General features: G+C 41.6%; 1 protein-coding gene across 3 annotated transcripts in view; it reads left to right on the top strand.

Annotated features, from left to right (window-relative positions):
• Positions 1-15,955, top strand: part of vps13b (vacuolar protein sorting 13 homolog B) — a 284,402-nt gene that overhangs the window by 243,793 nt on the left and 24,654 nt on the right. For all 3 annotated transcript variants that reach the window (XM_084556273.1, XM_084556271.1, XM_084556272.1), the window contains one exon: positions 15,043-15,198. In XM_084556273.1, coding sequence (XP_084412399.1) covers positions 15,043-15,198 — 156 coding nt within the window. The remainder of the gene's footprint in view (positions 1-15,042; positions 15,199-15,955) is intronic.

Raw genomic sequence — 15,955 nt, forward strand, 5'->3', positions numbered from 1 at the left:
GAATGGACATGGGCCTTCTGAGGGTGTCCTGTGGTGTCTGGCAACAGGATGTTGTTAATGGGGGCCTTTGGGTCCTATTGAGGGGAGGTGCCTCTGTGGATCATCCCACAGATACTTGATCAGTTTGGGATCTAGTGAATTTGGAGGCTAGGTCAACGCCTTGTGTTGTTTTTCATGTTTTGTTTTTTTTTGAGTAGTTCTTAAAGCGTTTTTGTCTGTGTGCCTCTATCAGGCTGCATGGGTGTCATTGCTATGGGGTGGGGGTGTCTGGTCTGGTCTAGGTGGGTGCTAACATCCACACGAATGAATGCCAGGTCCAAACGTTTCTCAGCAGAACATTGAATTGTCACAAGATGTGTTATTTACAGTGTTATGTACTTCACCTATCATGGGGTTTTAATGTCGTGGCTGATTGGTGTATTCAGAAAGACAGGAACACATCATTAATATATCTACATGGAGCACACATGCTATACATTAAGCACATACATTGGGTACCTACATAAACTTGCCACATTCTGAACCATATATAGGAATGTGCACACACACACACACACACACACATCTCGTACATGTGTGGAAAAATAATGGCTGACACACACTCACTGAGTGAGCGTACAAATTCTGTCCACAAGCTCACAGAGGTATACACACACCAGAAACACCGTCATCAGTGCACGGTGTCTATCTGTGTGTTTCTGTCAGCATTCTCAGACAGTGCCCTGACAGCATTGTTAAAGAAGATTGATTATATTTAACCCTTTGTGGTTTTGAGGTTGAGCGGAGGGTGGGCTGGCGATATGTGGCATATGTGTGTGTGTTTGGTGCGCACATGTTTCAGGACCCCCATGTGTTCCTCAGCGAGTGTGAGAAAGTCAGGCTTGAGAAAAGACATGGCCATAATTGCTCGCAGTAAGTCAGTAAGTCAAGTTGTATTAATCATCGACCATGGTTAATCTGTGCTCTTACCTCACTCTCACTTACACGCATACACACACTCTTTGTGAGTGGCAATCTGGCATATCGGCACAGTGAATACCACGTCTCACTTTTAGCCGTGAGTCAAAATGACCTCTGTATTTTCAAGGATATTTTGGATGAAAGATTGTCCAAGCGGGCCAGATGTCATCATACATGAAGAATGCGATTCCAGGATGGTTCTGTCATGTGTTTTTCCATCATGTGTTTGTGGTATATGAACTATGTGTTCTCAAGATGAATATGATTTGTGAAACTAGATAAATAAGGAATAGTGCGACTTTGCCAAAAGAACTCAGCTAACGTTGAGCTCGATGATAAAAACCCTGCCAATGTGTCCGCCTCAGCAAACTGTAGCAAACACTCCTAATTACATTTTGGGGTTATAAAAATAGCGACACTGATAAGAGACTGGGTTGTATTTCTTTAATGGTTCCTTGGTCCTGCAAGTGTGTTTTTATTGCTCCTACAAATCAGTTTCCAAGCGTTGTCCTAAGTGGCTTTGCATTTTTTGCTCTAGTCCCATGATGCCATGGAGCTTCCAAAACAACTCTAATCATCACAAGCATCATTCCTCAGGTCTCCCCAATCTTCCTAGCAAGCTTTATTATTTGTATCTCTGGGCGTGCTTTGTGCTTCACCCCACGACCTCACACCCTACACTCTTACAGGTTAACAATTTGTGCTGTGAATGTTAATATGTTCATGTTTTCTGACAAAACAAAAGAGCTGGCATTTCCTACCACCCAGTTCTCTCATTTTCTCGCTTTTGACCAGCACCTATCCCTCCAATACTACTCCTCACTGATCACTTTAACCATATTAAACACTAGTTAGAGTACCACCAATGGTACGGGTTATGTCTCCTCATAAGTGGTCCAGCCAGCAGACCTGTGCTTTCTGCCATTTTCAAGTTGTCTGAGCTCAGTTTAAAACCATAGCCAGTTCTCGTTCCCATCCACTTTTTCACATGCTTTCATCACCTCCCCATCCCCCCAAAGCTGTAAACTTTCCAAGTACATTAGTAAATACTTGTCAGCTTGGGACCCTCAGTGCAATTAACCCACTCATACTGTGGATATTCTAATGCTGTGCGTAGTATTCTGTGTCTTTTCTTGCCGTTCACTGTAGGGACCTACCAGCCACAGGTCGCCACCCATTTCAAGCCTCACACCCTAAGCCAAAGGTTAGCAAACATAGCAGCGCAACATTCCCATGACGTCGGCTCCGTACAGGTCTCTCGTTATTCCTAATGCCTCCACTCCATCAGCTTGATGAGCTGAGTAGACCTGGACAGTCTCTGGCCTGGTCCCTTTCTCTTAAAACTATCCAACAACATCACGTAGCAAAGTCTTCTGTTCTGATGTTATGTCCATGCTTGCCTGCATCGCTCTGGCAATGTCCTCTAGCTGCCTATTCTCTAAGAAGCTAACTTCGTCCTTGTAACGTCGATTGGACCCCATTAAGTGTTGACCTCACATGTGGGATCGTGGCTTTGGATTATTATCCTCTTTTTTTATCTTGGGTTTCAGGTTTCATAGAGCTCCCTCTGCCTGTCTTTTGCCTTCCTTACATTATCCATGGCTACACTGTAGTGCTATTAGTCGCTCCCATCTGACTCTGTCCATTCCCCCTCCTGTAATTTAACACAAATATACTTAACATACATATACGGAAGTGCGTTTTCCGTGCCTCCAGTGTTTATGGCCAGTCTTGTCTATTCTGGGAAGCCTGAGGCCTGTCGAGAAGTCAGGCCATCAGCCTGTCCTCATGGTTCTGGTATGATGTGCTGGTCCCAGCTGACCTTTCTCCCAGGCAGTCACACACACGCACACAAGCCAGAGCTACTAATTTGCTGTTGTAAAGTAATCTATCCCTGTTTTTCTCTTGAGCTCCCCTGAGAACTCACTGGACATGAGATCATCTTGAAAATAGGCGGATGGGTAGAAAAAGAGAGATTGTGGAAGTGAAGAAGGAGACATGGGGGAAATATGAGAAATTCAAAAGAGGGTAGCACAGAGTTGTCAAGGGGGACACTGTGCAGCCCCTACTTGAGAGAAACAAGAAGACATGGAAAAAGGGAAGCTGGGGTAAAAGATGAGCCATGCTCTTAACACTCACAGATTGGCCTCTACAGTGGCAGCGTGGCCAAAAATGTGTCTGTTCACTATCTCCTCTGTTCCTCCCACGTTCCCCCATTTCTCTTTTGCTTCTGCATCTGTTCAAGTAACCCATCAAGAAAGTATAGACGAGATGATTTACCTAGAGTAGATTGCTTCACCTTAATTTTTTATTTTTTTTTCAAAAACATAGAAATGAAACAACTGACAGGCTGTTGTTTCAGCTTGAACTCAAACATTGAGTTCTGCAATCTCCCGTGTGCGCTGTTCTGTGTCCGTGTATGAAAGATGAGTGCTTAACGTGTGCAATCCCGGGGCCATCTAACCAGCGTACACTTCCCGTAATGTTGACATACCTTTGAATATCTGTCACCTCTCTGAGAAGAACACTCAGGCGATGTGTTTTTGCAGTGAAACATGAACTTCAGCTCAGGTCACACGCTCTCGCTGATCCTCTCATTTCCCTCGTTCACTTCTCTCTACCACCCTGTTTCTCCTGTCAGTCACAGCCATACGATGCATTAAAAGGGTCGATTTAGGCAGTCACGTCCTGGGCCTGCTGTCATTTAGCTTTTGATAAATTCATACTCTCACATATACACTGATAACTAAAGTTTCCTAAGGTCTGGAGTCTGTCAGGCCTCTTGGTCTCGTCTCTCTACTTCATGCTCATCACTTACCCACCAGTGTAAAAGACTTACCCCATTTTGAGACCAATAAATCGAGGTATAGATACAGATAGATCGATTAATACATCTGTTAAAGAACGTCAGGAAGGTCATGTGTACCACTGCACTCTCTCCCTCTCTTTAATTGTATCTTGCAGAAACACACTCACCATCTCCACCCTGCTGTTTTTCAGGGCTTTGGCGTGTGGTGTGGTGCGGATGGTTGAAATATCTGGCTGCTCGGTACAGGATGCAGCCTGGCTGATGGAAATCCCTGTGGTTAGTGTGGTTAGCAGGGAGAGGGGCGTAAAAAGCCCCCTGAATTTGGGAAGGACTTTTTAAGTGCCTACAAGGAATATTCCCAATTTGAATAAATTGTAATTTACTCCAACAGCAGGCAGTGGAGCTGCGTGTGTGTATGTGTGTGTGGTTCCCAGGGGTAATGCGCTGGAGATAGCGGCCCAGGACTATTAGTTTGTGGTTAGATTGGCCATGTTGTTGGAAGTAGGTTTGACAGGGTGGTATTTGGTACGGGGGTGTGTGTAAGAGAGAGAGGAGAGCAAGTTTTATCAGTGGAAGTTGCAGAATGAGTTTTTTAGTCGTGAACTTGTGCCTCTATCTGTGTGTGTGAACATTTGTGTGCGAGCTGTGCATCGCCCGTGTGTCCTGCTACTTATTTGTCGCACACAAGTGTTGTCAATTTACAGCAGGGTTCAATGTTCACATCTCATCATTCTGAATAAATACATCTTGTCTTCATAATCTATCTGGTCTTTTGTCTAGTAGAATTTAATATTTCACTGTCCTGGCCCATAGTTTAAGAAACACTGCCCTCAAGTGAAGTGGTTTAGTCGTGCTGTTCATCCAAGATTGTAGCTTCAACTGTGAGGGATTATGCTGACCTTGATGGATATGTTGCCTCCAGTCAGGTTAAGCCACTCAGTGACTGATCAGAGCGAGGGGAAAAGAGAGAAGCTGATGGAAGAGACTCTTCATTTTGGTCCCTGGACAAAACCAACACTTTCCTTTTTAACTTTTGACTTAAACTTGTAGGTGCAGTTGGTGAAAAATGGTGCTGAAAGGTTTATATTCATGAAAATAAATCACAGACCGCTGTAGGCCTATACTGACAATGACGCCTGTTAGGATATTTCATCTAGCTGTTAAAGTAACATTTATCAAATAATAAGTTCATTTTGAACTTGAGCTGTATTTGCAGGAAGGATTTTATCCTTTTTTGTTGGTTTGTTTATCAAGTATAAACAGTATTTTTACTCCCAGGTTTCATGGTGGACACATAAGGGATGCGATCACACGAAACAAAACAAAAAGGCAAAATTTAACACACCAAAACATTTATAGACTTTGTATTTTGCTATAGACTAAATAAACAAGCTATACACTGAACTCACCTGCCTGTGATAGATGAATAACTCACTCTCAACCTTAACTCCATTTAGCAGTGTCCCATCTAAACACAGCTTTGGAAGCAACACATTAGTCTGAAAGCCTGGGTTGTTTGTCATCGTCTTAGTCAGCCTGTGCATTACTCTCCGTAACAGTGGCTCCTCTAGTTTCATTCTCAGTTGTTATATTTCAAGTTTTTTTTTTTTTTTTCCACTATGGCAAATCAGACCCAGCTTGTAGGCGTTATCTTAAGTTATGAAAGTGAGAAGAAAATTGAAAAGTCGAAGGTGAACTCTGTATCATCAGACAAAGGTTGTACATCGCTTACTCAGCGACTTGCGTGTTAGATAAAGGCTCGTGTCAAAGTTACATGACTAAATAATGCATGAGATATGTGTGTAACAGTACAGTCATTCATCCTGTACTGTCACACTCTTTATCTTGTCCAGACATGACTTGTGAAACAACCTCCTGGTGGAAGAATAAAAAAGATGAATTTCACCATTGTGGCTAATAAGACAAAGTCTTTGTCAAAAAAAAAAAAAATGACACATATATCAGGTGATTAAATTTTAAGACGCGTTATGTGCTGCTTATTTTAACATTTTGTGTCCATGGCAACTAGATACAAATAGTGTGTGTGATTCAGTCAGTCAGTCAGTAGCTAGTCAGTCCTTAGAGGCTGTAACCTCTAACCTCTGTAAAATCTTAAATCAGTACCTGGCAATTTAATTGTGTTTGCGTATTTGTTTAGCCATCAGCTTGTAAAGAAAATTCTCTCATTTGAGAGTCAAAGAGCAACAGAAGACATTAGTGAGATTACATTCACTTATTTTTCAATGTTTTATATGTCCACCTTGATTTTTAGCCACAGATTTGTTCTTCCTCCCTAATTCTCATTTTTTTTTTTCTTTGAATACTCTTGGGTGATTGTTGCAGTTCTGAATCATTGTCAAGGTGTTAAACTCCTGCCAAGCTCAGTAAGACTGGGAATCGTCATTTCAGTCAGTATTTGGATATACAATCCAGTTTGTCCCCACCACACTTTTTGCACTCATGTGGTTAGTTTTTCTCCACACGACAAGCTGCGTTTGGTGTAGTTTTTAGAGATGCCGCTCTCCAAGGACTATTTAAGTAGTAGTAGCTAGATGTGAGTAGTTATGGTGGTTGACTGCACTGCTTTTTTGCAATACGCTACACTAGCGGAAACGAATCTAAGATGTCGGGATGTTTTTTTGGGAGGGTTTTTGCATTTTTGGTGTTTTTTCTGGTTTTGTTTTTTTAACCAACTTTTGGGCTGGAAACGATCATCTTTATCTGGCAACAGTACTCACGCAGCTCCATATCAGCTCACTCCCACCTCCATGATTGACGGTCAGCGTTTGGCAGTCGCTGTGGTTATCCTGGCCAGGTTCACGCCAAACATGCTGGACGCCATCTGATCCAAACACATTTATTTTAGTTCCATCTGACCAAAGTAAGAGCCATCTGCGTTTTAATGCAAGGTGTGTTTCAACTTCTGTTCACTTGCTTACTGATGTTCTCATACGCCCTCCCGGAGGGAAACCAGACATTTTTCTTGATGTGGAGTTGGACATTGTTGTGGTATTGTTACTGGGCTTGTACTTGTGGTATGCATATTATGAGATTATGACCAGCGCAAACATCTGCAGCATCACAGATTACAGCTGAAGATGTCTGTTTGGTAAATACCTCAGTGGTAAAGCGCCAGTTTATTTTTTAATATGTGTGCATGCATTTACCCAAGAGACTGTAGTTTGACTTTGTGGAAGTGCTGAGCCTGAGTCAGATGGACTTTGGACAATTTGAATCTTTGCACGAGCACAAGGCCAACATGCCTGTATACTCAATATACTGTATTGCTGTCATCCACACTCTCAGACAGGCACTTTAGTTTGATTTATTTCTTGTAAAATGTCACCGGATGAGTTTTTTAGATTGAGGGGTTTTCCCCCATGCAGTTGTTGTCAGGAGCAGGCTAGTGATTAATGTGGTATGTCTCAAGAAGTTCTGACCCTCAATTTTATTTCATACTGCACAGATAAAGAAAAATGCTACGACAGCACAGTGTCCAGCTATTTTTAAAATCTTTTGAATATTCAGGGGAACTGTTCTCATCTTTCTACGACCCACCATTTGGTCCTCGTCCAGCCTTTTGAAAACAATGTTCTACATTTCTCAGCTCTACACCACCACAGCCAAGATTGTCAGAGAGATATAGTGAGGACAGTTTCCACCTTCACCTATTGTTTCATCTCTTTAAATCATTCCTGCGGATCTGTCCAAATTCGACCCAGTATTTAGAAGAGTTTGTTTTCTCAGTCTTACCGACATGCTGTAAGGTTTTATTATGGTTTCACGGTGTGTATGTGATGAGCCATTGGTCTGTTTGTGTATATACTGTATATCTGAGTAATTCTCCGCCCTGTGTAGTTTGTCCCAGAGGAAGCTCTCTTTCTGATGTGTGGAGATTAATTTAATTATCATGTTGATGAGAGCTCCGCTGCTAGACTGTCATATTTGTTTTTCTATGTAAATCTTTTTAAACATACCAATGTGTTAGCAGTTTACAAATTATGTTTTCATCCTCTCCATCAAAACCCTGGCCTTGAAACTACAACAAAGGGTCTTAAGCAACGGGTTACAACCCTGTTTGGGCAGCAGAACGGTTTCTGGTTGGCCTCCACATGACAAAGTGTTGGTATTTTTTAATGACCCTGGGCCACATTGTGACAGCAGATTTATTCAGTTGAGATCCCAGTCTTAACATGTTCACCAGTCTTCGTTGTGCTCTGAGATCAATTACAGAATTAGGTCTTTTCTTTAGCATGGACTTTGGGTGTGTGTCAAACGTGTCAGTGCCAATAATAGAACAATGAAAAAAAAAACCTGTATCAAAAGTACAAGTGGGTTTAAAACACCAGTGATTATACTGAAATCAAGTGTAATGCTTTGCAGAAGCATTTAATCAAAAGACACTGTACTCTATTTGTCTGGGGAAATCTTCTAGGACAGAGTTTTTCAACATACCAAGCACTATAGCCACACACCAGCCAAAATATCCAGGTCGTAGACAGCATCTCTTGACCACATCTGACTCCTGCAACCACAGTTAAGTTTCTCTTCCATTGTAGGAACTTGAAAACCTTGTGTTTCCACTTTGTCTAACAAACCAGAATATTTTGGATGCATTACATTGGAGAGTTGACATCAGGACAGCTTGACAATCATTTTCATGATCTGTTCGGAGCAACGAAATAATAACGGACTATTGACCGGCATGTTAGCGATGGGTGCAGAGACAGGTCAACTGTCCTGAAGGAGTTGCCCTAAATTACCCTCACTTTGTCTTTCTCTGCCCCGTACCATCTAACCAGCCTACTGATGATCATCTCCTGAGCCTGAACACGGTCAGGTTCAGGTGAATTTATTGCTGCTGCCCTGAGTTCAGTACCATGGACAGTACTATGGTACGGCTATTCCCATAGGGGCTTGCATGGCGATTTTTCACAATGGCCTCATTACGGATTGTTGGCGTGCATTACACTCTGGGACCCAGTTAGGCTTCTTACCTTATACTGGATGCGTTCAAAGGAAGGAAGTAGGTTTAATTTATTATAGATTTATTTAAATTGAATAAAATCTAATTTATTGAACTAATAAAAAAGTATATACTACATACAGTATGTTTAACCACCAAGAGCTCAAAAAACGAACATTTTAAATCATTGAGCTTGTTGCAGTGGTATGTTTTCTGCATTTTCTGGACTACATAAGTTTAATTTCTCCATTATTCAGGCTGGGGTTTCTGTATAGGGACAGTGCATAATGCATTTGTTCTTTGGAGGGAAGGCTTGTGGATGAGAGCCTACTTTTTCTTTACTAATATGAGCAGAGTGTGTTAGTTTTTTGTTTTTATGTTATTGTCTTCGTCTCTACAAGTAATAGTATGTTTGTGAACTCCTCCAGTGGAGTAGGCAGGTAGGAAGAATGAATGTCTGGGTAGAAATTTGTCTGATGATGCTGTGAGTGACATAATGTATGCGTGTGTCTACTGTTGCTACTGCTGCTGCTTTGCAGGAAGCTTCTCTGTGTTGTGTTGTTTCAGAATTTCATGTCAAGCTTTTATTTGTTTGTTGTTAGACCGAGACATGGTCTCTGTCCTTCCAAGGGTCCTCACCCACTGACTGCCTCATCCCCCTGTCGTGCGGTTACCCAACCTCTCTTCCCCCAGACAGTACTCCTTTTCAACTCTCTGCATTTGATGTGAGCACTTGCCACGTCTGTGTCTCCTGGAACCCTGAAGTCCCTGGATGTCTGAGATGCCTTAGTAGAAACCAGAGGGAGAACTATGGAACAATGTTAGTCAAGCATAAACTTCTTAACGTCTCCTCTGTCAACCACGGACCCACACAATGCCTTCCCTCTCTACCCTCTCTTCCAGCTTTCAAACCGCTCCTTAGACTTGCAAATCTGGGCTTTGATGTTGTGCTGCTTTGCTTCTTTTGTCAGAAAGAGGGAGCCAAGGAGGAGAGAGCATTGCAGACAGCTGTTAAAGCCACCATAATTCCCTCATGTTACATGGGTTAGCCCTCACTGCCCTGGCATAGATGCTGTTGTGTCTCTCTGTCTCATATGTTTCTTTCTCACACTAATTTCTCCTAAAGGACAAAGTAATCCACATTCTTTTGTTTTGTTGTCTGGGTATAAACCTGTTTCTCATTTGTTAGGTGGCTAGCTAGCTCCCGGGTCCCAAAGTAATTTCACCAGACAGCACAGACCTCTGTTCCACATCCTCTTTTTTTTTTTTTTTTTTTTTTCATCTGTTCCTGTGTAACATTAAATAAAATCAGCAGTACAGAGACTCGTCAAACTATTTTTATACTTTTGGTATATGATAATGCATTCACATGATTCTCATCAACCATCTAAGACTTGCCTCAGCTTCTCTGGGCCTTTTATAGAAAATTGTATGCAAAGCTACTGGTGTTGTTTATACCTCTACGCCATGTCCCCATGTCTCAAATCTCCTATTATAGTCTGACTGAGATGGAATAAAGAAGTGGTTGTAATGGGTAGACGACCAATGACCGCTGCAGCTTTGTCAGCCTGTCTGTGCAACATCCCGAAACGCCGATTACATCTCCACTGCGGAGAGACACTTAATTTATGTTAGGTTCACCCAAGCACATTCCTGCTTGAGGACAATAGACAAATAGTGCTTACAGTGGCATTTGATGTGTCTGTGTGTGTGTCTCAGAAAGAGAGAGATTTTGTGTATATTCCAGAGTGTGCATTTATGCTGTGCCTGTGTTTGTCCTGACACCCACATTATCAAAGCAGACTCTTGCGCATTTGACTTGTGAATGGAGTAATGACTGTCTGTTTACCAGGAAGTTAGCAGTCATTGCTTTGGCTATGACTTTCTGTTATCCTACCCTCTTTTACAGGAAACTTTGCTTTATTGCTAAATATGTTCTCCCCGGACAGGATTAAGCTGTGACCCAGGCAGTAGACGTGACATCGTACCTATGATGGAATTTGGTTGGTTGATTGACTCACTGAATATGAAACGTACAGTTTGGACGGGTGGGGGTGGTAATTCTCAGAAGTTAACACCATTTCTCAATGTGTCAGCCCCATGTTTGGGTTCTGCATCGAGTTTCTATGGCAACCTGAAATCTGGGTGATGGGATTTCAGAAAGATCATGTGGTAGTGATCTTGTGTTAAGACCGCAACGTGATCTTTGAGGACGTCATCCGCTCTGTCCATCGGATATTTGTTTTTTTTTGAGCGGGTGTTCTCTGTTACTCTTGGATTAGTCACAATTTCGGCACGGTCTTTGATATTAAAACAAAATAAAGTGTCACTGTGTGGTCAGCATTCAGCTACAGTATAGTGTAGTGTAGTACTTCTTGCTCTTTAGATACTTAATTATATTGAATTGTGGCAAGGTCAGTAAACCCAGTGGTTATGTTGCTGATATCTTGGTCATATTAATTTTCAGTTTGACCACTACAGGGCTAATCCCTGTGGTGTTGCCGTGCAGTCACACTCTAGACATCAGTCCAAAGAATGTGTTTATTAAATCCAAGTGAAAAATCTTATTGTCAAATCCTTCAGATGATTTATTTCCATGAAACTGAGATGAATTACTTTGTTATATTAGCATAGCTGGACAAACAGGTCACTGTAAACCATCATTATGATGTAAGCTTAGCCTTTACTTTCAAACAAAAAGACCGATGAGTAAGTTATAGTTCATTTTTTAAGAATTGGGATGAATAATTGTAGTTTGACTATTTTAATGATTGGAAACTATGTTTGTTTAAAATGTTAATTGATATATTGGTACCACTGCCAAGTAAAATCTAAAGGAATTTGGATGAATTATGTATTATGTTAATGTAAGAGTTTACTGGAAAGCAGCAGTATAACATGACCTTAGTTAATACCTACACACTATCTGCAAAACACATGCAACTCAGTATGCATTACTATGCAGTCACAAAATGACAATACTTTGTGCAGTAGCATCCATATACTTAGTTTAATAATCCCTGTGTAGATCACTCAGGAACTAAAGCTTGAGCCTGGCAATGTGCTGGATGCTAAGTACCCACCATCAACCGGGCACATTCACAATCTCTCTGTGGGCTTTAAATAGAAATGAAGAAAGATTGACAATTCAATTTCACATTTCTTTCACACTCAGTAACTCGGGAAATAACCATAATATAACCGATGGGCTCTTAGTTGGTTTTTGGACAAAAATAATCTTGACTCAGGACCAGCTGTTGAGTCTTTAAAAAGATTTATTTGCAGATGAGATTAAAGCTGAACGAGCATCTGACGCCCCAATTTGAAGGCTGTGTTTGCTCATAATATTGTTTTTTGTTTGAATACTGGTAGAGTATCACATTTTACAGAGCTGACAAAGATAACCCAATGTTTGTCGGAAACAAATCTGATTAGTTGCTGTTGGTTTTTCAAACTTCTGATATAATTTACCCTTTCACAGTCTGCAGGGTTTTCTCTTATTTCAGTTTGTTGCCTTGGCATACTGGCCTTGTTTAGTCAAAACAGGCAGTTTTGGGATATACTCTCATTATTTCTCAAGGTGAGTGATCTTTAAATGAGAAAGCAGATGTGATGGTTGCTCCACAGACCTGGGGGTGCAAAATCAAACGTATGTAGGCTGTAGAAATAATTGCAATGACCAGTTTTAGGCCATGTATTTTCACAATTTGCACATTGACATGCGCAGGATCCACAGCATTAATGAAGATCAATAAGTAAAAGAGATCCTAACTGAAGAGGTAATTTGGTGACTTATTAAATGACGCTGGGATTAAATTGTTTTTGTTTCAGTTTAAGCCTCTGCCTTTGTTTCTTCAAAGACATTTCTATTGTGAAACGTCTCCATTCAACTGAATATCGTTAATTTCCAGCCTTAATCCATGTGCATAAAATGACCACATGTGGCTGACTGGGTTCTCTCAGTGTCACAGCAGTTGGATACGTCACAAAGAGGCAAAACGTCTTCTTATTTTTCATTCTTGTTGTCCTACGTATCCTGTTCATCTGTGTCACTGCTGTTTTTTTTTTTCCCCTTCCACTGCTTGAGTCAGACCAGTGATGAATTAAAAACAAAAGCAGCAGTCGCTGTTTGAAGTTTGAGGAGAGACGTTATTATGACTTCTCCCTTAAAGGTCGAGTTGAGCCACAGGCATGATGAAGTACATGGAGAAAGAGGGGAGGTAAAGGGGTTAGAGGAGCAAGAGGTGTTGAAATACCATATTGGTCCATATAGAGTGTACTGAGGCACGGCAAGAAACTCCAATGGCTTTGCCACCACAAGATCTTTAACCACAATTAACGTCAAATTAGTCTTGCTCCAAATTCTGAAAACTGAGGCTAATACTAAGAACTTGAGGCTGGTTTTGAAGTTGAATCCACATTAAAAGGTTTCCATTGCATCGGCACCAGGTCACTTGAAGAAAGACTGAACAGAGGAGCAGAAAATCTCCCATTACGGTTATTTTCAAACTTTTTCCCTCAAACCACCATGATCTTAACTGGACTTGATTATAATGTTAGTGCTGGTTTAAGGAATCATCTAGTGGTTCTCCACCCTCAGGCTTAGCCTTAACCTCCGCCACCTGGCTGCTTACACCACATCGCCACTTTCACCGTGAGTAAGTCCTCTGAGCAGGAGATCTGAGAAGTTTAAGTCATTTCCACTCGGCCAACAGGGAGGAGGGATGATCGTGAAGAAAGAGAATTCAGGCTTTGATTAAGAATGTTATTGTAAAGAAATCTGTCTTCAAACACTGAGGAGAGACTGCAGTGGAGAGAAACATAGAAGGTCTTGACCAGGGTCCCCCAATGCTCTTTGACCTCTGGAGTAATTTGTTTTTCTTTAAACAGATTGACTAAGTGTTCACCACGTCGAAGCGACGACCCAAAGTGTAAATGTTCAAAAATGTTTTGCGGCGTTTCACTCCGACCGCGACTCCTCTGGGAGATTATTGAACCTGTCCCTCCCCCCACTGCTTGTCTCTCGTGTCTTTCTAGACTCTCTCTCTTGACATTCTTTGTCTTTCTCACATTCACTCGCCTCCCCTCCTAGCTGTTGCAAGCTTGACGTTGTGTTGGCAGCACGGCTGACACAAATAGTTCACCGAGGTGGAAGGTCAGCCTCGCTGCCTCGGGAGAGGAGAAGGCTTTAGATCTCCCTGCATATTTATGATTCTGCTCCTGTATTGTGGCCATAGTCTTATGACAACACTTACATTGTTTGACAAATGAGGTTCCCTGTCATGAATTGCTGGACAACCTGTGGTAAAAAAAATAAAAAAAAGGTGGACAGATAGTCTGTGAATGACCTCATTGTAGTACATTTGACCGGCCCTGTGTTTTGTACTGCATATTATGGATTTACATGGAGGGGGTATGCAGTTCATGATAGTTTCATTAAATGACGTTTCACTGTTTCCCATCGGAAAGAAAAGAGTTGCTCCCAGTGTATGGCACTGGTGTGAATGTGTGTTTGCTTGTGTGAAGGAGTGGGTAAATGTGACATTGTGATTGTAAACCGGTTTGAGAACCAATAGGTAGAATAGCGCCGTATAAATACAAGCGGTTTACCATCAAGGAATGTGTTCTCGACATGGACATTGCGTGTGCAACTGTCATTGTTTTTCTGTACTGGTCCCTTACAAAAAAACAACAAAGAAGTCAGCCCTCAGGCTATCTGCAGATAAAGCTGTCATCTTAGAAATCATTTCTCTTCAGATATTGTCATCCCTGCTGCCATGTCGACGCCCACAATATAAGGACTTATGTGAAAAATGGTTGGAAAATTGTCACCGCTGTAAAGTTGTTTGAATGTCAAAGGACGGGACAGCATATGTTTACTGCTGTCATCCTGAGCCTGTGTGTTTACTGCCAGCCACACACATGGATGTGCTCCACAGCGAAGTGATGGATATGAAGCTAAAAGTTTGAGAGCCAAACTATGTGCCTCTTATTTAGATGTGTGGAGAAAAGAGTCTTCCACGTCCAACCACACAACTACACACACACACTCAGCCATAATGATCTTCCACATCAGCTGTTTTCCACCAGCCAGTTTATTGTGTGCGACCTTCCATTTCTACTTCCAACAGCAGCCAGCCAGTTCAGCACCAGTAAACAGGAACTTTGTTGTTCTTCTAAACAAAGAATCCTGTTGTTTACTTGCCTTTTGCTCGGGGTAAATAAAGGGCAAGGAGACTAACCTCTGATGTCTGGTGTCTCCTGTCTTTGTTTTCGTGTGTGTACCCTGCTCTGTCGCATCCTGCAGCTGCTGCACATCTGCATCGAGGGATGGGGGAATTGGCGCTGGTCGGAGGCCTTCAGTGTGGACAATGTAGGGACTCTACTGAGGACCATCCAGTACAAAGGACGCACCGCTTCGCTCATCATCAAGGTCATGCAGCTCAGTGGTGTCCAGAAACAGGTCAGTCTGAAGTGATCACAATTATAAATGTCTTTTCTGCTGCCATACTGATACTCATATGCAATACATTAGTATAAAAGCGTTGTGTTTGCCAATCTAAGAACATGTCTGGTTTGACTAAAAAAAGAAAATGGCCACAGTATATTTCCAGAGCTTTCAGTTTCATCTCCTAGTCTTTATCAACATATGTTGTTTGCAGATGTCACGTTTGCTGTTTCCCTTTATCGTCTTAAGTGCATTTTACATTTTCTTCGAGCTGCATCAGAGATGATTAGAATATTTGTAAACTAATCTTTGTTCTTTGCTCAAGTGATAAAATAAGTGATAATGAAGAGCATTACCAGCCACAGATTTAATTTGCAGAAAATCCCAAGCATAAGGCTCACATTACTCGCGACACTTCATAATTGACAAATTGAAGATTTGCGGTGCAGATTAACCACAGAAATAAATAACGACCAAAGTTTTCAACATGATCTAGAATATAGGAAGATTATCTTGCTCCTAACATTTAATACATCTACAGAGCAAGCAGGAACATGTTTGCTGCGTTAAGCCTGTTGTCCTCTGCTATGTGACTCAAAGCCGGGCCTTTTATACGAATGATCGTTTCAGGATGATCTCCGTTTTTTTTTTTTATGATTTAGTAGTTGCTTGGCTAAACATACTGCTTTCTGTTTTTGTCAGTTTTTATAATCTGTTTTATAGCAATAAAACAAAAGCTTGTGAACTTAAAGCCTTTCAGAAATGGAATGTG

The sequence above is a fragment of the Chelon labrosus genome (assembly GCF_963514085.1).
Source record: "Chelon labrosus genome assembly, chromosome: 12".
In the NCBI taxonomy this organism is placed as follows: domain Eukaryota; kingdom Metazoa; phylum Chordata; class Actinopteri; order Mugiliformes; family Mugilidae; genus Chelon; species Chelon labrosus.